At 40.2% G+C, this 23701-nt stretch overlaps 1 protein-coding gene across 3 annotated transcripts in view; it reads right to left on the bottom strand.

Annotated features, from left to right (window-relative positions):
* The window catches only part of PLPP1 (phospholipid phosphatase 1), a 94479-nt gene that overhangs the window by 9864 nt on the left and 60914 nt on the right, over positions 1-23701 (bottom strand). For 2 of the 3 annotated variants that reach the window (XM_082726009.1, XM_082726010.1), the window contains exons 3-4: positions 19525-19805; positions 1098-1155 (exon numbers count right to left, since the gene is read on the bottom strand). In XM_082726009.1, coding sequence (XP_082582135.1) covers positions 1098-1155; positions 19525-19805 — 339 coding nt within the window. Of the gene's footprint in view, positions 1-4; positions 1156-19524; positions 19806-23701 lie in introns of all 3 variants that reach the window. The other variant, XR_014310401.1, reaches the window with a different exon arrangement.

Raw genomic sequence — 23701 nt, 5'->3', positions numbered from 1 at the left:
AGACCAAACTAACTCCCAACAGTCTATTCTATTACATATTCTAGACCTATAATGTAAGCATTAAATACTAGAGCACAGAATGTGACCAAGGAGAGTGGGGAAAAAAGAGCAAAGAGCAAATTCACACAGAATATAACCACATAAAAATCCACTAACAAAGTTAAGACAAAAATTGTAGCTGATCATTTAGGGTAGAGATGTCCCCTCTTTCCCAACAAATTTTGATAATTTTATAGAGAAAGACTCACAGGGATTGGAGTATATGACCTAAAGCCTATCTTCCTTAAGTGACACTGGATAAACACTCATCTCTAGAGATGCAAAATGTGGATGCAAATATGTTTTCCCTCTTCACTGTCCCCTTTGTATGCTGCAAGTGCCGACTGGCAGACTGCTGTTGAGGTTAGCAGACACAACTGAACCTCCCAACCAGAAAGATGCTAAGCTCCCTGAGCAGCAACTACTTCTTCCAGAAACTGAAACCTTTCTAGACCCATGGAAAGCAGTCAATCAAGTATTTCAGAAAGTGGAAGGAAGACAAAACCTACTCAAGGAGTAACAACCACTGCCTTCACAGTCCACAAATTTGGAAGCTCCACCCCTAAACCCAGCAACCCCCGGCACAGGACAGGGGCCCCCTGAGCTCCTAAGGTCAGGGCTCCCAATTAGGGTCAGGTCATTGCCCAGCACAGCCACCTTGGCCCAGTTCTTCAGAGCAGGGACCTGCGGTGATGACAGAGAAGCTGCTGGTATGTTGCAGAAAATATGTCCCAAAGTAAGGGCCCACGTCCACTGACTCTGAGCACCAGGATGGCAGACTTGATTAGGTTTCTCCCACCGGAAGGAAGCACCACCTTCATCCGGAAAGACCCTGTACGGTCCTGAAAACCCCGATTCACCACCCATACAGCGAGTGTGCCTGTCTGCCGCCTCTACACCCAGTAGTGACTGGCTGCGAGAGAAGCACCGGAGGCCCGTCTCCGAACCACACAAGCCAAGCTCCGGAGGATGCCGCACGGAGCTGGCCGAACGGAAGAGGACCCTGAGGCGGAACACATGAGCGCGCAACCCAGCGGAGACCAGCGCAGAGTACTTACTGCCACGAAGAGCATGCAGTACATGGAGAATGAAGAGTGGCCCGAGTAAAAAGACAACCTAGGAGAGAAAGAAGACAAAGGTCAATTTCCTTTCCTAGGCGGGCACAATCATCTTGCTGTCCTAAATCTTACTGTGGTGGAGCAGACACCTGGCCCCCTCACCCTGGCCAATTACAGGAGTGGGGAGGGGTGCCCTAGTACTGAGACTTCCAGCAGGGAAAAACCCGACACGAACATTTCTGAAGTAATACTCCGCAAGCCACAACTGGTATATAAATGGTCTGGCTTCAGGACACGTACACTTAAAGGACCATAACTTAAGTTTTATTTTCTACCTGAAGGGTTTGCCCCTGAGTGCTAGTAATACCTGCTTTAGAATACTCAGAAGTTAACTACTTCTTCAAAAAGAAAATAAATTTAAAAAAAAAGTAGAAGTGGTATTTTAGCCCTTTTAACAGGCACACCTCTCACCTCAGAATTCCCACCAGATGAAAATGCTTGTTTGACATTTATTTTCAAACTGTGCGCTGATGTTCGTGTGCCAGATGAATCTACACTTTCCAACATTATATTCTATCAACATGTGAGTATCGTCTTCCCACCCAAAGTGACAGAATGCTTGCAAAACTTAATTTTATGGCCCCTTTTGGAAAAGGGAGAAGCTTACTAGCATCCATGATCTAGGTTCTGCTTATGGAGTGCTGGCCATGGGAACTGAAAAGGCAAGTACATTCGGTCCAGTAAAAGTAACTCCATGCAAAGGATACATCAAGCAAATAATGAGAATGCTTCTCCTGCCTATGAATATGAACATAACTCAGAAGGGCAGGCTTTAAAGTATCTTACTTATTACACCCTGTTTGATTGGAAAGGAATTTGGTTGCCTGGATTCAGAGAGGTGAAATTAAAACACAGATCAGAAAGTCATCTGTGTTATGTTTGGCAACTGAGGGAAGGTGGGAGTGGAGATTTTCTTAAGCATGTACCGATGATGATCTAGCAAGAATTATGATAGTCTTTTTCATAATCAGATACATAGCTAAGAAAATGAATATTTTCAATTTCTAGTACCAACTAGGAATTACCTAATTAAACCTGATAATTACCATGGATTTAATCTATATGAAACAAGAAAAATAAATCACTTTTAGCCTCACCAACTGTTTGGCTGTAGAGAATAGATTAGTAGAAGTCCTTACTTTAAATTAGATAATTAGAGCAGAGTTCTATACATTTTACACTTCAGTAAGTTATACTGAAGAACCTACAAGTTAACAAAAGCCAATTTCAAGAACTGTCACATCCCATCAAGCCAGCATGACCACGATCAGAGAAATGTTCTCAAAGCCAAGCAAGCTCAGAGCTTCACTAAGACTTCATCTTCAGAGTATTCACTATACACTATGCCACAAAACTGTAAATTCCAAACCTACGTTAATAGTTTTAAACAGTTCTGATTCAGTCACAAGGAGATTTCATTAGTTGAAAACAAAACGGTTTCAATTTTTATTCCGAATACATAAGGAGGTATTTTATTCAGTATAGAACCAGTCAAGGAATAACCTCTGACCTCAACAAACAGGGATTAAAACACATAAAATAAGAGCTCTAGGGCAGGGGGGGGCGCCTGGGTGGCTCAGTGGGTTAAAGCCTCTGCCTTCGGCTCAGGTCATGACCCCAGGGTCCTGGGATCGAGCCCCGCATCGGGCTCTCTGCTCAGCAGGGAGCCTGCTTCCTCCTCCTCCTCTCTCTCTCTCTCTCTCTCTCTGCCTGCCTCTCTGCCTACTTGTGATCTCTGCCTGTCAAATAAATAAATAAAACCTTTAAAAAAGAGAGAGAGAGAGCTCTAGGGCACCTGGGTGGCTCAGTCATTAAGCATCTGCCTTCAGCTCAGGTCATTAGCCCAGGGTTCTAGGATCCAAACCCCGGAGTCGGAGTCAGGCTCTCTGCTCAGCAGGGAGCCTGCTTCCCTTCCTCTCTTTCTGCCTGCCTCTCTGCCTGCTTGTGATCTCTGTCTGTCAAATAAATAAATAAAATCTTAAAAAAAAAAAAAAAGTTGGTGGGAGAACTCTATTTGACCTCTTTACTCACTGTAGGTGATCAAACAATCATGGTAGAATGGACTTTTACCAACTATTAAAACAGAATAAGACACCAAAATACAAATTCAGGTTATTTTCATATTCCATACACATCTCTTTACTGGGATCTCTAGGAGATATAGCTCTTTATTATGTCTTAAACTCACAAATGAACAAATAATTTTATGAGTAATTGAATAAAAATCCCCAAAGTAGGGGTGCCTGGCTGGCTCAGTCAGTGGAGCATGTGACTTGATCTAGGGCTTAAAATCCTTAAAAAATAGTAATAATAAAAATAGGGACGCCTGGGTGGCTCAGTTGGTTGGACGACTGCCTTTGGCTCAGGTCATGATCCCGGAGTCCCGGGATCGAGTCCCGCATCGGGCTCCCAGCTCCACAGGGAGCCTGCTTCTCTCTCTACCCTTCTCCTCACTCATGCTCTCTCTCATTGTCTCTCTCTCAAATAAACAAATAAAATCTTTAAAAAAATAATAAAATAAAATACAATTCCAGAAGTAGCCAAAATGCAGACCGTTTTCATCACAGTAACCTCACTGAAGTGTTTACGATTTTGGCCCCGGCATGTCACCCCGTTCTTAGATGTAGATAGACAGGTAAACAATTTGAGCTAGCTTTCCATTCAAAGCTTAAGGCAGTCTCTCCAGAAAGAATATTTACAGAGATAAAATATATTCAGAAAGACAGCTATGTGACTAGCGCAGACATGGCCTATTACACTGAGCAAGAAGGCAAGTCTGACAAGGTAACTTACTATGGAGAGCATTCTTTTCCAAATGGCAGATTTAAGATTTTTGTTTTCTTTTGTTAGCCAGGGCAGCCCTTTCTCCTGGGAGAGCTGCTTAGCCTGCACCCTAATATCATAGCCTTCGTGAGTGTTTACAGCCATCCACTCCCCACAGGGCCCATGAGTTCCCACTCAACCCATCATTCTTCCATCTCTGTTTTCCAACATCTACATAAATATTCAGCCTTATAAACTGCAAAGACAGCCAAATCTAACCCTTATCAGTCATCAGACGCAAGCAACTCACATAAAGTGTTTAATTTTTTAAATGGCATTTTGGAGCTCATGGGGAGGTTAAATCACAACCTCCTAAAATTCTCACTGCTCTTCCCAGCCCTCTGATTTTCTTTCTTCCTCCCAACTCACCAGAGTTAAAACGCACAGAAGAGTTATCCCTTTAGCTATTCTTTTAGTTTAAAAGATCTACTTTACATTCATTCTTGAATGATGGTTTTCCTTAATACAGAATTGTAGGATAAATTTTTTTCTCGTCACTTTTTTGACTTCTACATTTGCTATTAAAATAGAATCTAGTTGTCTGCCATTCCTTTCTAGGTTACCTGTCCTTTTTTGTACTTACCCTCCCCTCCACCATCAAGGTCAATATTCTTGTCTCAATGATCATGTATCCAGTAGGAATGTCTTTTTATTTATCAATTTAGTATTCATTGGCTTCCCATTTATATACTTCGCCACTTTTGAACAGGTCTCAGCCATCATAACTTTGTTTTTTTGTTGTTTTGTTTATAAATTTGTTCTGTATCTTCCATCCTTTCTTTTTCTGAGATTGCTTCAACACGTTTGACATTTTCATCCTATCCTCTCCTATCTCTTAACCATTTTTTTTGTACTTTCAATCTTTGCCTATCTTCCATTTCAGCTCTCACTTTTGCTGTGTCTAAAGTACTTTATCAGTCTACTTTTTAATTTAAATATGTATGTATCATTTATTAAAGATCTCTTTGGTCCTTTTTTCAAACTATGGTCAATTTTGATCCTGTTTATCCTTCATCATATTCTCAGTCTCTGATTTATTTCTACACAGTAGATATATTGATTTTATATTCTATATGGTAATTCTACTATCTGCAACCTTTGAGAGCTTATGTAGTTTGTTGTATCTCCTGACTCTCACTTAGGGGAACTTGTTTCTATGTATGTTCCTTCACAGGACAATATGAACTCATGTCCTTGATACTCCATCTGTGGGGAATCTTGGAAGCCTTGGTTTAAAAAGAGTTTGTCCAGCAAAGGGGCGCCTGGGTGGCTCAGTGGGTTGGGCCTCTGCCTTCGGCTCAGGTCATGGTCTCAAGGTCCTGGGATCGGGCCCCACATCGGGCTCTCTGCTCAGCAGGGAGCCTGCTTCCTCCTCTCTCTCTGCCTGCCTCTCTACCTACTTGTGATCTCAGTCTGCCAAATAAATAAATAAAATCTTTAAAAAATAAATAAATAAACAAAAAGAGGTCTTCCAGCAAAGATGTGTGTTCTCTCCTGCTGGGTTCAGTAGCAATCCATCAAAAAAAAAAAATTTTTTTTTAAAGCCCCACATATATAGTATGTATTCTGGCACCAGAACAATGTTGACTATGGTCCTGTAGTTAAGAACTCTTTCTGACAGCAGTCTCCTCCCCCGCCAGGAAGATGTGCCCTTTGGGAGTCCTTAAATTATCCTTGGGTCTCCCCTCTGTCTACCCTGCACTAGCCTCATGTTCAGAGTCCCATCAAAACTGAGGCTCTAGGCTACCAAGAATTGGCACATACCTTCAGGTACACATCAGATCAACAGCATTAACGAATTCCAACATCATGAAAATTCCTTTACTCTCTCGTCAGCTTGGCTATTTATTTACAAAGATTTATTTATATGTGTTTATATATATTTAAATGTGTTTATATATATAATACCAACATGTGCATACGTGTGTGTGTAATGTATTACCTAGCACATCCAACTCTATCAGTGTTTCTAATCCTCCATATTGCCAGAAATAGAGGCAGTCTTTTTTTTTTTTTTAAGATTTTATTTATTTATTTGACACACAGAGAAAGATCACAAGTAGGCAGAGAGGCAGGCAGAGAGAGAGGAGGAAGCAGGCTCCTTGCTGAACAGAGAGCCTGAGGAGGGACTCCATCCCAGGACCCTAAGATCATGACCAGAGCTGAAGGCAGAGGCTTTAACCCACTGAGCCACCCAAGCACCCTGAGGCAGTCTTTTTTAAAACAAGAATTTGGACAAGGCGTACCTGGGTGGCTCAGTAGATTAAGGATCTGCCTTCAGTTCAGGTCATGATCCTGAGGTCCTGGGATTGAGCCCCACGTGGGGGCTCCCTGCTCAGTGGGGGCCTGCGTCTCCCTCTGCCCGACCCCCTGCTCGTGTTTGCACAGTCTCTTTCTCTCAAAATCTTAAAAAAAAAAAAAAAAATTAGGACTAATAAAATGTTATCTCAAATCAAATGCTTTATTAGGAGACATAGTCTGGCAAAAAAATAGTTTGTTTTCATTTTAAAGTGGTCAGTGTTCACAATGTTTCTAATTCTTACTTTCCCGCCAGTTCACTGGGTATGGCAAAGTTGACTCTGGGGCAATTCAGAACTTCCTTCCTTTCCTTAAAGATCATCCTGAAACCGATTCCTAAATTATTTTAAGGCAGAAAAGCTGTCATAAGACAACGGTTCTAAGCTACTGAGCCCCTTTTATGCACAGGTATCTAATCCCCAGTACTTCCACTCTTCCCAGAAATCCCCATGGTGGGGGCTGTTGATCCTATTTTTAGACAGAGACCCTGACCCTCCCACAGGTTCACTCACTGGCTCCCAAGTCCCATCGCTTTGAGGATCAAATCCAAGCCCTCCCAGCTTTTTCCCAGAAGGCCAGGATCCCCCACTCAGGTGCAGGGCCGGGAGACCCAGCAGCAGAACGCCGGCATCTCCCAGCAAGGAGCCACCGTGAGAAAGAACAGGAGGCACGATTCACACACGGCACCGTGTGTGAAGTTAGTACACGAAGAACTTAGATCATCTGTGAAAAGGCAAATGTCAATATGCAGATAAGCATTTTAAGAGAATATTCATTTCTCCTTTGTACACTCTAAAGGCCGAAACAAAAGGAAGTAAAACTGCAACATGAAGCCTTTTCTCCAAATGTTATTTCCTGATTAGAAAGTTTACACAACAGCAAATTAACCTGAAGGACAGGGTAAATAAAACTCCCTTCTGTGGTAACCTTTAAACATAGAATGACCCTATGAGAAAGTTATAACAAATGTCCCCAACAAATGCACAAAGGAATAATTTCCCAAGTATTTGTCCCACTTTGTTTCAAAAGGATTTTTACAACCAATAGCTGTGCAAAATGCTCAGGCAATGAGCTGTCAGGCTATTATCTTTAAAAATTTCACATCTAATATACCGGGGAAGTCAAGTAGGTAGTGAATGGGGAAAATGGGTAGTTCCACAACGCACTGATAGGAGTGCATACTTTTCAAAGGAGATCTGACAGTATCTATCTATATGTAAACCCACAGTATTTTCTGACCCAGTAGTTCCACTTGAAGACATCTATCCTAGAGAAACACACACAAGCACAAAGATGTTTGAAGTAACACAGCCAGCAACTTGAAGATGATGGTTTTCTCACTCTTCTTCTGAATACCGTAAATTAATTAAAATCGATTAAATAACTATGTGAAGTGACAACAAAATCTACAGGAAATATTTTATTTTAAATAAAATAAATATTTTAAAATACGTCACTTATTTAAACCACATAAAAGCATACAACTTCACACTTAGTGTAAAATACACAGAAAGCAACTGATAGGACAAACTGTTAATAGTCACTCCGGGGAAAGGTATCAAATGAGGGTTAAAAAATAATCTTTCAGGGGCGCCTGGGTGGCTCAGTGCATTAAGCCTCTGCCTTTGGCTCAGATCATGATCTCAGGGTCCTGAGATCAAGCCCCGCATCAGTCTCTCTGCTCAGCAGGGAGCCTGCTTCTCCTCTCTCTGCCTGCCTCTCTGCCTATTTGTGATCTGTCAAATAAATGAATAAAAATCTTTTTTAAAAAATCTGTCACATTTTACAGTGATAATATTGCAAACATAACATGTCATTACTGGGATTTTATATATTTTTATATAAATATTTAAAAATATAAAAAATGATAGTCAAATTCTCTGATATGCCTGCTACAAATTTCCTACAAACCCTCTCTCCACTAAACCCACACGCACACATGCACCTGAATTCCTTCCGAACAACACTTGCATTCAGAGCTGCCCGGCAGCCAGCCCTCAGGACCCACGTGCAGCTCCCTGCCTACAGATTCGTGTCCAGAGCCCCACTGGGTCTCAACCCCGGGAAACTTGTTCTTACATCTCTCAATGAAACGTTCTGACATTCGTGTATTTTTAAATATCATATGTCGTGTTTCCACAAAAATATATGCACTTAATGTCACACCACTGAAATTCAGCATATTAACTATTGATTATAACAAGTAACAGAGCAGTAAACAAGTGATTTTGACATATGTGTTTGGAGAGGAGAAAGATCAGATTTCTACAGATGTGTAGATATACAAGAACCACGGGGTATCTTTTCTCCCGAAGAGTACAGAGATAAAGATGAAGATGATAAATGGCAAAAGAATGTAAGATGATCCCAAACAAAATTAAGTAAAATACAACAAAAATAATGTAAATTCATCTTATTTGCTTGAACCAGAGACTGAGAGATTAGTTCACTAGCAACAAAAATCCTGTCATATATTCCTTAAATTATTTTTAGAAAGATTTTACTAGGTTTCCATTTAAAGCTACACTGTATTTATATGGAGTCGATTAGCTACTTCACATATAAAAGTGACATGCCTAACTAAAATAAAACAGATCTGAGTATCCTATTTTATTCATTAATATTAATGCGTCAGCATCAAATACCAGTTCACAGCCACTACTGTCAGTGACTTATATACCAAATAATCTAATATCTATAGATACCGTATCATGAAACTTAAAGGAGAGAAATGAGCAAGACCGTGGAAAATGGAAAAAGAGAGGGGTAAAAAGTAGGACATAACTGATATGTGTACAAGGTATTTTAAACTCTTGATTAAATAAACCAGTTGATGATTAAAAACAAATGATCGCATGTCTTCTGTTTATGGGAGACTCGTTTGAAAAGAAGGAATCTAAAAAGGAGAAGTTGTTGAGAACTCGGAGATAAAGGAAAGTAAAACTGGGTGTGCCTTGAAAATCAGATGACTGGGAATAAATGGTTCTACTTCTACACTCTGAGCAGGGAAACTGGGTCTCTGACAGTTGAGCGAAGACGGGAAAATGAGAGAGGTTACGGATAGAAGAGTAAAACAGACATAAGTGCACGAAGCAGGAGAAGAGCCGTCACAGGTTTCCTACAGCAGGAGGGAAAAACTGATTCCTTGGTGCAAAAAGACTCCAAATCACCAACGTGGCATTATCAAAGAGTTAAAAAGAAACAAAGGGCAACTGGCAGGTTACACGAGGGACGGGACGTAACTTTGAGGCGTTCCAATGCCTGTAACTAGTAACTCCTTACCTCCTTCCTCCCCCAACCCCCTTTTAAAACACTGAACAAGGAAAACTACCTTGCCACAAGGCAGAAGAATTTAGAGGCAGTCAGAAGGAAGGCAGACTTCTAAATTGCCTTCTAAGGTGTTTTTTAAGGAGCAGGAATCTAGCCAGAGGTAAGACTGCCACACCTCTACTTTCAGCCCTCTCCCAAAAAAGACAGCAAGAAGGCCAAGAAAGCCTGTTAAATCTGGCCAGTACACTCCACTTCCCACCCTGACGCAGACCATGAAATCACCATTAACTCTTCACCACCCAGGTAAGATGACTGTCGAAGATACCAGTACAAGTCTATACAATTAAACTACTATAAAACTTCTGACATGCACTGAGAGTGGCAAGAGAAAATGCAAAAGCCCACGCACATATGAAATTATTAGAGCCCAACAGGAAGCTGACCAGACAGGTCACTCTGGGTTCCTTTCGGATTCGAGCAGATGACATCACCAGAGACAGTGTTACCAGAGGACAAGCTGAGTGCCACGGTACTGCACTTGGACAACCTTTCTACCTAACGGACAAAAGCACTAGAGTGACATTTCCTTTAGTATCTCAAGTCCTTTTGCTTTAAAAGAAATGAAAGCTTAGATCATATAATAATTAGAAATCCATTTTAGTATATTTAGATTTGAATGAAGTGGAGGAAAGCAGACTACTTGTTACAAATATAAAGACAAAATCATGACCACATTACTCTCCTGCTTCACGTCCTTCACTGGTACACTGCTGAGCTTCGAGTAATCAAGCCCCTTCATCAGGCCCACCAGCTAGTCTGGAACCATCATCTGCTACCCAACTACTTACAATTCCCAAAACACGTCATGTTTCATGCTGTGTTTTTTCATCACTGCACCTGAAATGAGCTTCCCAACTTTCCTGGATAATTACAACACAAGAGTCACCGCAGCCACTGTTACCTTCCAGAAACCTTTCTTCAACAACTAGGCTGAAGTGCTCTTCCTTTCTCCAAAAGGAGAGAGATGTACGGCACACATATATCCTTGAACCCACCTTCCACAGTAAATCATCTGCTATAGTCCTTCCTTCTTCCATTCCATCCAAACATGGGCAGGAGTAGGACAAGATTTATAAACAGAAATGTCTGATGTTTGTTTGTTTCTTTGTTTTAATTACATACGAAACGTCCATTAGAAAAATTCAGAAGGTATAGCAAATCAAGAGAAAAATTGCTGGTGAACACTCAACTCCTTGAGAGCCCACTTTTTTTTTTTTTTAAGATTTTATTTATTTATTAGACAGACAGAGATTACAAGTAGGCAGAGAGGCAAGGGAAGCAGGCTCCTTGCCGAGCAGACAGCCTGATGCGGGGCTCGAATGCAGGACCCTGAGATCATGACCTGAGTGGAAGGCAGAGGCTTTAACCTACTGAACCACCTAGGCACCCCCGAGATCCCACCTTAACTCATCTTGAATCCTTAACACCCACCACCACTAGATAAGCATACAGTAGGTGCTCAATACATTTAAGCTCAAACAGAATCTAATGTCTTAATGATAAATCAGTTTTTATGTAGTTATTCTAGAAGATGTAAAATTCTTATACCTTTCATATTTCAATGTCACAAATCACCTCTGCTGCTTCCCCACCCCTTCCCCCACCAAAGCACCAATAATAGAGTGCCTCCACAAGAAGTACACTTCAATCAGTTTGTGCTTCGACAGCTATGTTACCTTTGCATAATAATGTTATCATATAATTATGCTGAACTTAAATAGTCTCTGCCAATAATCATGGCAAGATAAGTTACCTGATTTTAACATCTTACCTCTGATGTGTTTTCCCCTTACAGTGATTACAAATTCTGACTTTATCATCACAGTTCTGGAGAATTAGGAAGTGCAATCTAACACCCCTGCTCTTTCTGCCCTTCTGTAAGAACCTGTGAGCAGTATCAGTATGTGTCAGCTTAAACCTGCAGTACCTAAGGCCTCTTCCCAACACCTTCGGCAAGCATTTCAATAATGTGTATAAAATGTCCAGAAACTTTTTTTACATTGTGATCAAAGGCAGTCAGATTAGTGGAACAAATGTATCTATAAAGTAACAGATATATTGTAAATCAAAAACAAATTAAGTTTTGAAAGCCTTCTCAGGGGCACCTGGCTGGCTCAGCAGGTAGAATGTGTGACTCTTGATCTCGGGGTTATGAGTTTGAGCCCCGTAGAGATTACTTAAAAATATAATCTTGGGGCACCTGGGTGGCTCAGTGGGTTAAGCCTCTGCCTTCGGCTCGGGTCATGATCCCAGGGTCCTGGGATCGAGCCCCACATCGGGCTGTCTGCTCTGCAGGGAGCCTGCTTCCTCCTCTCTCTCTGCCTGCCTCCTCTCTGCCTACTTGTGATCTCTGTCAGATAAATAAAGAAAAAATCTTTAAAATATATATATATATATATATATATATATATATATATATATAATCTTTAAAAAAATGTAAGTGGGCAAAAAACAAAGACAAAATAAAACAAAAACAAGGGATGACAAATAACAAGGTTTTAGGTACTGCCTGAATCCTACTTTCCATTGCCTTGGAAGAGTTTCTTCATTTTTAAGGATTCAATTCTATTCTTCAATAAATCAAAAATACTGAAAACTGTCCATCTTCATAAATTTCCAAACATTACCTCAGAAGCAATACAATGTAGTTGCAGTAGATTACATAAGAAAATATTATGGTTAACAGGATATAAACATAAAAGAAAAAGATTAAACAATCCTATAATCTTGCTCTCAAGTGCATATGTAAACTCATTTATAACATAAATTGGAGAGTTTGTTGAGCAGACCAGAAGTGGGGTCCAAGATTATACCTCTCTACCAAGCTCCCAGGTGATGTCCATCCTGCTGGTCAGAGCAGAGGACCACACTTTGAATGGCAAGGGGAGAGGAATGAGAAGAAAGGTAATTTTGAGCTTGATTAGGAAAACACCTGGGATTAAGTCAAGAGTTTGGGCACTCTGTGGAGACAGTCACCTCAAAAGAATGTTAATGATTTTCCTACTTTCTTATTATAAAGACTACTTAAAACGGGAAAAACACTGAAGAATCACACAAGCCAACAGAATCCATACATCAGGTTTGTTTTACTTTTCACAAATTCAACTCACATCCTACCCCTCAAGAAAAATATTTATTTTCTAATTAAGTAAAAATACTGAATGCATGCTGTTTATATTTATTCTAAATGGAAACTCAGGCTTACACCACTCAAATATATTTCTTTTTAGGATTTTATTTATTTGAGAGAGAAAGAGAAAAAGCCCAAGTAAGGGAGAGAGGCAGAAGGGAGAGGGAGAAGCAGATTTCCCACTGAACAGGGAACCCAATGTGGGGCTCAATCCCAGCACCCTGGAATCATGACCTCAGCCAAAGGCACACACCCAACCAAGTAAGCCACTTGGGGCTGTCCCTCCATCCATTATATTTTTATCTGGAAAAAGGACTAATGTAACTACATGACTTTTTTTTCTTTTTTTTTTTAAGATTTTATTTATTTGACAGAGAGAGACACAGCAAGAGAGGGAACACAAGCAGGGGGAGTGGGAGAGGGAGAAGCAGGCTTCCCGCTGAGCAGGGAGTCTGATGTGGGGCTGGATCCCAGGACCCTGGGATCATGACCTGAGCTGAAGGCAGACACTTAACAACTAAGCCAATCAGGTGTCCCCCCACCTTTTTTGTCATATTTCAAAGCTGGCACTGGGGAATTCAAGAGTTCTAAAGTGAAGGTACAAAGCATCAATAGAAAGTCAACAGCTGATGATGTGTTCATATGATTTAGAAGCCCATTAATATTTAATACACAGCACTGCTGTGAAATGGCATGAAATACCGAATATCTAAACTTAAAGGGTGTTATTATGGGGGGGGGGGGTTGGTTTTAAAATAAATTAGGATATACATGTATTTACCAACAGATAGTGGCAGGAAGTCACTGAAAGTAAAGAAAGGATCTTGTCTTTGCAAGTCTATACCTTGACCAAAATAAAGCCACATGTCAAGTCAACTCATTATGCATTCAGGAAAGACAATCAGGCACTAAACCAAATCTCAAGGGAGAAAAAAAACTTTTGCTTTTATTCCACATCAAAACAAAATTATATGGAATGTATAAATGCAACATAGGCTAAATCAAAAGTATGCGTAAGAATGTGTACAGCTATTTAACTAGGTATCATGTGGTGTGACTTCACTTTTATTTCTAAACAAAGAAGTTTCTTCAGCCTTAAGTGCCCCAGATTGCCTTAAAAATTAACAAACTGCTGACAAAACCCTGAAGATTATGCTGGTTTTACTGAAGCTAAATCCAGTAAAACACTGCCTGTATACCCTAAGCCTCCAGCCTACCTGCCTGCCTGTGATCCTACTGCTCCCTGCATCCTGAAACATACCCCGTCCTAATTCTAAACGTTCAGACCTTACTTATCCTCCGAAATGCCCCTCTACTGGAAGCAGTATTATCCTCCAATTTCATCATTTCATCTTCACTCCTTCAAGGCACGTATCTATCACACACACCGTCTCCAAACACGTCTCAGCCCCTGTGCAGTGAGCCCACGAGAGCAACGTGTGCGCTTGGGGAGGTAACACCCACAGTGACTAGGACTTAACAGCAATAGATGTTAGTTGAATTTAGTAACTTCATGGCAGGGCTGAAGTTGTGATTCTCAGGTCAGCAGCCATAGCACCATCTGTGAATGTTTTAGGAACGAAAATTTTTGGGCTCCCTGGCATGCAGACTCATTGAATCAGAAACTCTAGGGGTGAGGCCCAGCTATCTTGTATTGTAACAAACTCTCCACAGGATTCCAATGTGACTGAAGTGTAAGAAATTCTGGGGCAAACAGAGTCAGAGCCAGACTGAAGAAAGAGTCGCAGCTGCAACCAGAAGTGTCACGTGCTAACATTCAGAACAGAGGAGGTGGAAATTGGTGCTGGCCTTCAAGCCAAATTCCTTTTATATACACTAAGAGCTAATGTCCATTCACAGGGTAAAGGATCTTTTAAAATGATCCCCTCTTTCATTCTATGTGTTGCTATCTCCCGGGAGATATAAGAATAAAATGAAGGTTGTCTGCTAGTTTACTGACATATACACACGGGAAGTTTAGATAAGCCTGAATAAATCTTCCTGAATGCATGAAGTGTCCAGTACTGTCTACAATTAGACCACAAAGAAGCAGCCGTTCTCTCAAAGTGTAAAGCAGGTTTTGCCAGGTACTTAACACCACAGCTAGTCAGTCTGATTACAATGGGTTTTTACTTTTTAGAAGGCACTCCCTCAAAATTCAGCTGTATTTACCTGTACAGGGTTTGCATTAAAAAAAGACAAAAGGAAAATTGTGCCTCACATTTAACCAAACATATCACAATTAAACATCTAAATAATACAAAGCTGCCATAATCCAAAAGAAGTAAATTTATTTTGGATATCTAATTTATATAGCCAAAGACCAACTGCTCAGAATTGATTAGGAATGCTGAGTCTACCCTTAAGCAAACAGAATTTAAATAAAAGCCAGAAAAAAGTGAATTTCTCAGAGAAGACAAAAGTTTCCATACTGTAGTATCAAAAACAGAGCAGCTGTTAGTGAGCTGTCTTACTCAACTACAGACCCCAACAGTTAAAGCCAGAAATAGGCAAGACTGCTTAACTGATGCTCCAACGAAAATCCATTGTGCTTATTTCTTACCAGACTTTCCAGGCACTGGCAATGACATTTTGCGAAGACCTGAACAGCCCAAATGCCAGATGGGAAAAACCCAGATAGCAATGGAATGCCTACACGACCACATCCCACACGTCCCCTTCCCGGCCCATGATGGTGCGGTGATTCCCTCCTCCGATGACCATGCCCTCCCTGCCTGTTCTCTTGCAGGCACTCCATCCTGACCTCTCTCTGTAACTCGGACAAGGAGTCGGCCATGCTGATGGAGAGGTCAGTGGGTAAAAGCCTGAGCCTATCACCAAGCTCCTTGTAGGTAGCACCCTAAATTTCTCCCTTTCTCTTTTCCAAACCATCATCTCTTGAGTTGGTGACTACTCTCACCACCAGTTTATTGTAGTTTGTGCCACAAAAGTGTTGGCAAACCCCGCCAGGAGCTGTGCTTCCGATTTGTCCAGCCCCCTTGGGTTTCCTGGCACAGAGCAACTGGCCCCAGTAGCACCAGGGCTTACAGGCTAGGTTCCTGAGTTGGTGGCAGTGATAGGTCATTTGGGAACACAGCTAGTTGTGCACAATCTTAAATTCACCCTGCCAAACATCCTAACGTTACAGATACCATGTGAGGTCGTGTTTTCATCATCCTGGGGATTTTAAGCACTGGCTCACAAAGTGCGGTCCTGAGATCAAGCACAGAGGTAGCAGCATCTGGGAGTGTGTTAGAAATACATATCCTCACCTCCCACCCCACCTGAGGATGAAATGTTGAAATATGTGTTTCCAATGAACCACTAACATTTGAGAGACACTGATCTAAGGAGTCCCTAAAGAGAATCTTTACCTGGGCAGAGTGCTATAGGTCTGAACTGCCTGTGCTCATTAGTAATTTTTTTTCCCCCACAAATGGAAAGGACTGCCATTCTCATTGGCATAAGCAAGAGCAGCTGACTGTCCCAAATTTACAAGTACAGCCCTTTTTCGTTTATAGTAAATGCCCAGGTATTAATTTTAAACAATGAATAGGAGCTAATAAGGAATTAATAAGTATGCTACTCTAATCCATTTATGTTCTCACTTCCATATTTAGGACCCAGGGCCACAAATGAAGCCTGGTAAAAGTCCTCTGACATCAGTGATACAAGAGCACCAGAGTGTGCACATATAAAGGAAAGGCAGAGAGAGGAATAGAAGGAAATAAGAAAACGAATATCGAGACCAAAAGCCAAAATTGTAAGAGAGTACTCTACCCTCAGATGTAACTCTGACTCATTTATAGTCAACAAAAATGACTCATTTCGGGTGCTTATGTTCCTTTCTTTCCAATGTCAAGCATTATAATTTTATAATTAAAATAAATGTACAGGGGACAGGCTGTAGAGATAAATAAATTAGAGGGGGAAATTACACTATGATCCTAATACATTACAGACAATGTCTAGACTGAAATGTTTTTGTATTTTTGGCATCCCAACCTAAAAATTCAAGAGAAAAGCAATAGGAAAGCCTGAATCCAACGAAATTAGCCTTCACAGCAGAACAGCAATGCAAAGCCACAGTTATGAACCAGAGTTATAAAACTCTGGAACTGTGGCAACAACTAACTCATTCTGGAAATACCAATGGAAATCCCATTTTTTTCTTGGAAGATACAAAGTTTTCTTAAAATTTCATTTCTAGATTTGATTTTCCTTCTCACTTCAGAACCCTAAAGCTTATCAACAGATCTCACTGAAAATATGGGAGGCTGAAGAAACTTTTAAAGTGTAATGGGTAAAAAACTATGTATACTTAAGTCAAAAGTACCATATTATAGTATAGTATAGTATAGTATAGTATATCTTGGTCAATTTAGATACACTAGCAATACATATATAATAGAACATACATGGACTGGAAAATGTAATCATATTTATGTCATTTAAAATAAATTATATATCACGTTTTATCCAAGTGGCTCATGTAAGAAAGAAAAATCTCTCAATAAGACATACTATTATAAGAAATTTTTGAGCTAAAATGTATGTACCCAAACCAGAGAAATAATATATGTGTGAAGAAACTATTTTCTTTTTTTTTCTTTTTTTTTTTTTAAGATTTTATTTATTTATCAGAGAGAGAGGGGGAGAGAGCAAGCACAGGCAGACAGAATGGTAGGCAGAGGCAGAGGGAGAAGCAGGCTCCCTGCCGAGCAAGAAGCCCGATGTGGGACTCGATCCCAGGACGCTGGGATCATGACCTGAGCCGAAGGCAGCTGCTTAACCAACTGAGCCACCCAGGCGTCCCAAGAAACTATTTTCTTAAATAATCAGTTATAATGATATTTTCGGGACATTAGGTAAGCCCTTATCACCCGACTTTCTTAAATACTGTGACAAGAAAAAATGTTAGAGTTTTCCTATTGTGGTGATGCAGGAGATGTTACTGGAGACATAGGCATGGATAGTCCTCTGTATTTCTCTGAGTTTCTCTGAGTCTTCAAACTCTCTACCAAAAGTCACTGCATCTCCTAGTTGTTAAATCTGAGACCTTTCCCTAGGACACTGCAGTGGTATAAGAGCAGAGAATGAGATCTCCACATCTCACACCCTCAGAGCCCAGTGCTGATGTTGGTAAGTTCATCACTCCTCAAAGCCATTTCTGGACCATTCTTCCCCAGTCCTGTTAAAAAATGCCTTCTTACCTAATCTCAAATCAACAATACTGCCTTCCACTATTAATTGCCTACTACATTAGCCATTCCTCCCTCCTTCATTCATTAAGCTTTGCCATCCAACAGCCTCTCTATTCTCTGGCCTTGTTATCAATAAGGAGATTCTCTTCCACCACCATCACTTTTTAAATTTAAGTCCTCTGTGCTAGACTAAGCTCCATGAAGATGAGAACCAGAACTATCTAGCTCATGGCCAGATTTCATGCACACAGCACCGTATATACTCTTAGTTAAATAAAGTGTTTTTTTTATCTCCACTACATGCAAAAATTGGGGGCTACTAAGGCCTGTGTAGCTTATAAGAGAACCAACAAGGACAATGAAGTACCTGTGAATCATGTATAAAGAACAGTCAAAGGGTGTTTTACCCAGAAAAAGTATCTGTTGGTTGATGAGTAATTAAAGTGATAGCTATTTTAGAACAGGAGAACAACAATCGTATAGAAAAGTTTATTCCAATAAAAGTTTATTAACAGAAACAGGCTGCTCCAGGGGTTATAGTTTGCTGACCCTCCACATAGTCCAGCCTTGTATTAAGTTCTGCTCTCTTAGTATTCTTAGAGTGTATTTTTAAAAAATATACTTAAAAAAAAAAAAAAAGTAAGGCTGATAATTCTGAAACTTGAGATGAGGAATTGTGGCTTTTTGTTTTTTTTTAAAGATTTTTATTTATTTACTTGAGAAAGAAAGAAAGAAAGTGAGGGAGCATGAGCTGGGGGTGGGGGGCAGAGAGAGAGGGAGAAGCTGGCTTCCCACCGAGCAGGGAGCCAATGCGGGGCTCAATCCCAGGACCATGGGATCACAACATGAGCCTAAAGCAGATGCTTAATGGACTGAACCACCCAGGTGCCCCTAGTGGCTTTATCTAATGTTACTGGGCCTTCATTTGCTCATCTATACATTAAAGGAGTTGGACCTTTTGGGTTGCAAACATTGTATTTCATTCATGCCTAATAGCGTGCCACATGTAGAAAGGAGCCTAACAAGGTCATTATAAGAAGGCAACCTGAAGTCCTAAAGCTGCCAATGTATGAAATTTCCTTACCAAAAATATATTCTAAGAATACTAAGAGACAGAGCAGAACTTAATACAAGGCTGGACTACGTGGAGGGTCAGCAAACTATAACCCCTGGAGCAGCCTGTTTCTGTTAATAAACTTTTATTGGAATGTAACCACACCCATCCGTTCAAGGACTGTCTATGGCTGTACAACAGTACAGATGTCAAATTAACCAAATGGCCCACAAAACCTAAAATATTTCCTACCTGGTGCCTTAAGAAAAAGTCTGTTGGCCCTGCACTATATGGCCTATGACGTTCATTTTAATTATTCATGAGAGATGGGAAGACTTGCATTAAAAGGCTCTTACACAGAAAGTAGGGGTAAAATGGGGAAAAAAGAAAAAGTAGAGATAACAAGTCAAAATATGAACTCAGTTAACCTCCCAGTGATTATACTAGCGGCTCTCCCTAAGCAAGTAAAGAAACCTTCTTTTCCAGGAATACACAAGATAAAACAAACATTGAAGTTTTAACACGCACCTGCCCTCCTTCACTTTCCGTGCATTTCCTCGACATATGTAGTTTTCAATGTAACCAACACTGCAGTTGATTTTTGACCAATCTAGGTCACAAACATCCAGGAAGTGAGGGCGCAGTCTGCCTATTGAATACTTGGCAATGTCAGTCAGGGACTGACTAGCAGCTGCACCAAATAAAAATGTTCCAATGGCTTTGTAAATAGTGGCTATGTAGTTATTCCTGATAAAGGAATTCGAGTGCAAGAGGTTATAGTAAACAGACAGGACTTCTCCAATAATCATCTGAAAAAGAAACAGAAAAATAGTATGTTAAAACAGCAACTGGGCACTTTAAACAAAATTAAAAAAATAGAAAAAAAATTTTATATCACAATAAAATATTTTAAAAACACTCCCCTTTTTTTATTTGCAAATGCAGAGTCAGGATATCTAATTCTAAACCATGAAAAAAGGAGTCAGATCTGCTTATAAAACAATGGCCAAAATAATTTCAAATCTACCTGAAACAATAAGACCTTATTTCTTTTCTGGTACTCAAATAAAATGAATTTTAATAAGCAACTATGTATCATGAATTTTTACCATGGTTTGTTCAAATAACACAAATTTTCCTAATTAGAGTATCCCCTGTGTAAGTACTTTTGATCTGGCAGTACTTCTTAACCAAAATTGCTCTGAATCAAAAACATCCATCATATTTTAAGAAGTAAAATAGTTTCAGGGAGTAAACTAACTAATATAAAAGCAGGGATCTAACACTGAAACCAAAGTGTATAGAGGACAGAGATCAGCAGACAGAGCCTCCCAGCCCTGCGTTTCCAGAACCCGAGGCCTGGTTAACAAGACTCAACAGACTTTACAAGACTTAACAAGTCTCATTAACAGACCAAACACACATTTGATGCTCTCCTTCTCCACGAAAACATTTCAAGTGACTCTTCCCTCTTTATTTTTCACTGACTTTATTTCTCACTAAAAGTGAAGACAAGGCCTTCCCAGATTCTAGTAGAGTGTGTGTCAGCCAGCATATGCTGCTATAATGAGTTTAAAGGCATGAAAAGCCTTCCCAGTACTTGACAATTCACAGACCTTAAGAAATCCAAAAAATACTGAGGAGAAAATTTGTACAAAATTACACTTGCTGATAAAATAATCCATATTCTAGCTACCTGTGACCAAAATAAATAGTAGAACAAGAAGAATCAGCTTGCTTATTTATGTTGGGGAAGTGAGGAGATAGAACTCACGAAATTTTTCTTAAGTACTAGTTTTGCTGCTTCACCTTAAATTTACATGAACAATCGTATAAAACATTCAAACATTTCCATTTAGTGTGGATTAATTATTTTCATGGTGAACCTTATTGTAGGTAAAATAAATGATTGCCTCCTAAAAGAGCTTTTAAGAACCTAACACTAAAGGAGCACTTGGTGGTCTGGGTGGCTCAGTGGCCAAGCATCTGTCACGATCCCAGGTCCCAGAATCGAGCCCCACATCAGACTCCCCACTCAGCGAGAAGCCTGCTTCTTCCTCTCCCTCTGCCTGCTGCTCCCACCTTGTGCTCTCTGTCAGATAAAGAAATAAAATCTTTAAAGGAAAAAGAAAAACAAAACCTAACGCCAAAAATTCTTTCTTCATTTAGCTCCATGGCTCTGTAATTAGAATGTTAAAACTCTGACAACTAGACTATGAATCCCAGAAAAGCAAGAATCAAGTTTTAGTCATCGAATAAAAACCTAGTACCATCATAGTGGCCTCAACAGAGTAGGTGGTTAGAAATTCTAATTGAGGGGCGCCTGGGTGGCTCAGTGGGTTAAAGCCTCTGCCTTCGGCTCAGGTCATGGTCTCAGGGTCCTGGGATCGAGCCCTGCATCGAGCCCCTCAACGGGCTCTCTGTTCGGCAGGGAGCCTGCTTCCCCCTCTCTCTCCGCCTGCCTCTCTGCCTACTTGTGATCTCTGTCGAATAAATAAATAAAATCTCGAAAAAAAAATTTTTTAATTGAAAGGGGTGCTTCATGGGTAAAAAGTAAACACCCTTAAACATTAAGCCCCAGAAAAATATATTCCCCCATTGCACTAACTAATGTGAATGAGTTAATGAGATACTTTCCTGAGAAGAGGTCTCTCAGAAGAGAAAAGCCATGTGCACTTCTAGGGATACCACACTCTGCAACTGCACTTAGGTTCTTCCAACCGGCCCTAGTTATCCATGTATTAAAATATATACTGTCTCCTCTGACTGTTAAGGTGTCCAAGCAACTGCCTTTAGAGATGTGCACCAAGAGAGGATTTCTCTCGTGTTTCATTATGGAGTTGTTCTTTGATCATTTACAATATATACCAATTACACCAATCAACCACAATTTGAGCAGCTGAAACTCTCACACTTCAGCTGTCAGCTGTTCTTAAGAGTGTAAGCACTCAATTATTTTCCAATTCTTTAGGGCCACCCAAACCCTGGTTCTCGACACTGGGGACAGAAAGTCAGCTCACTAGGACAATTCAGAGCCATGGGCACAGATGACAAACTGATTCACAAAGGTAAGCTGAAACTTAAAATCCTTGATGCTGGGAAAGGGCAGGGGGACTCTAAAGCTGACCAATGCTGGTCGCTGGTCAACGTGTATTGTTTTTTATTATGCCCTCCATCCTCACTGAGACAGACAAGAGACAAGTTCTAAACTGACTTTCTAAATGTAGGGATGTGTCTGAGCATTTCACTACTCATGACAGCCATATTTTTGTTTCATTTTAACACTTTGTCCTGCCCTTTGAGCCATTTATGCCAATGCTTAGTCTTTGGTGAAGTCTACACTTAAGCTGACTGTGGCCTTATCTTATAGCTGGGATCACTTCTTATGCATTATTTATACTCCAAAGATAGGATAAATTATTAAAGAACTAAAGATAGTGTCTGGGGGATTAAAACAAAATGCTTTTGAAGATCAAAGCTAATAATTACCCAAATATATGTAATTCAAACCATTTAAAACCTAGGCACCACAATATTTTCTCACCATCTCTTTTATAGCTCCATCAACCCAGATGATTTTATACATCTCTATACTGTCCCTGTATTATATGCCTCCCCTTCAGGACCCACCTTCCCAAAAGTGTAGTCTAAAATCACTGGTGTACTTCTACTTCTTCCTAAATATCTTAAACTACTTTCATTCCCTTTATTCTACGGAATCTTTTTCAAAAGTCAAAATGGATTAAACAGGTATTTATCAACTCTCATTTACCTTAACCTCTCACGGTATTTGACATCACTGATTATTTCTCCTTATTGAAATTCTCCCATGGCTTCTGAGAAGCTCTACTAACTCTGGTTCTCCACCAGGCTCCCTCAATCACTGTGGATCATCTGTAAGCCAGGTCAAAGACCTGGTAGGAAGTCTGAATCACAGTCCTCATTTTTTTTTTTAAAGAACTGATTCACTTTTTAGTTAATAAAATTAAACATTTTTTTTTTTTTTACATGTCTAACCAAGTGCTACCTCCAATCAGGGGAGTTAATAAACAAAGTGAAAATTTTTTTAAGTTAGTACATAAAACTATCAGCCTGTGCAGTGTTGGCTGATATGGCTGATATAAAAATAGTACTTTCATAGCACCTTTAAAAAGTCTGTTCTATACTTAATTTGTAATTGCTTTATTAAACACAGAGATAACTTTCTCAGAGCTGATGGTGAAATTGTCAAAACTTAGGAATTTATTAAATACAAATAATGAGTTCTTGCTCACTGAGGGTTCTAGTCAGGCCCTGCACTCATGCAGGCCACACCTACACTCCAGGAGCCTGGCCATCAGAGTGCCGTCCTGCTGCAGGCCCCTGGTCTGTACTGGATTTCTGTAGTTTTGCTTGTGCAGCATCCTTTTGACTGAGACACAAAGTCAAACCGAACTAAAAGACAAGTCCACCTGCAGCAGGGTTCGAGTACTCCAAGGGAGCATCTTTTCTGGACCGAGCTACTACAGCTGACCCTTTAACAGCACGTGTTTCAACTGAGTGAGTCCACTTTTATTATACAGTACTGTAAATGTATTCTCTCTTTAGGATTTTACTAACATTTTCATTTCTCTAGCTGACTTTATTGTGTAATACATGTAACATAAAAAAAAAAATATGTGCTAATTGATTCTTTATGTTCTCAGTAAGGCTTCCAGGCAACCAG

The sequence above is a fragment of the Mustela nivalis genome (assembly GCF_964662115.1).
Source record: "Mustela nivalis genome assembly, chromosome: 3".
Classification (NCBI taxonomy): Eukaryota; Metazoa; Chordata; class Mammalia; order Carnivora; family Mustelidae; genus Mustela; species Mustela nivalis.
Note: the sequence above shows the minus strand (reverse complement) of the source record. Positions and strands in the feature narration are given on the sequence as shown.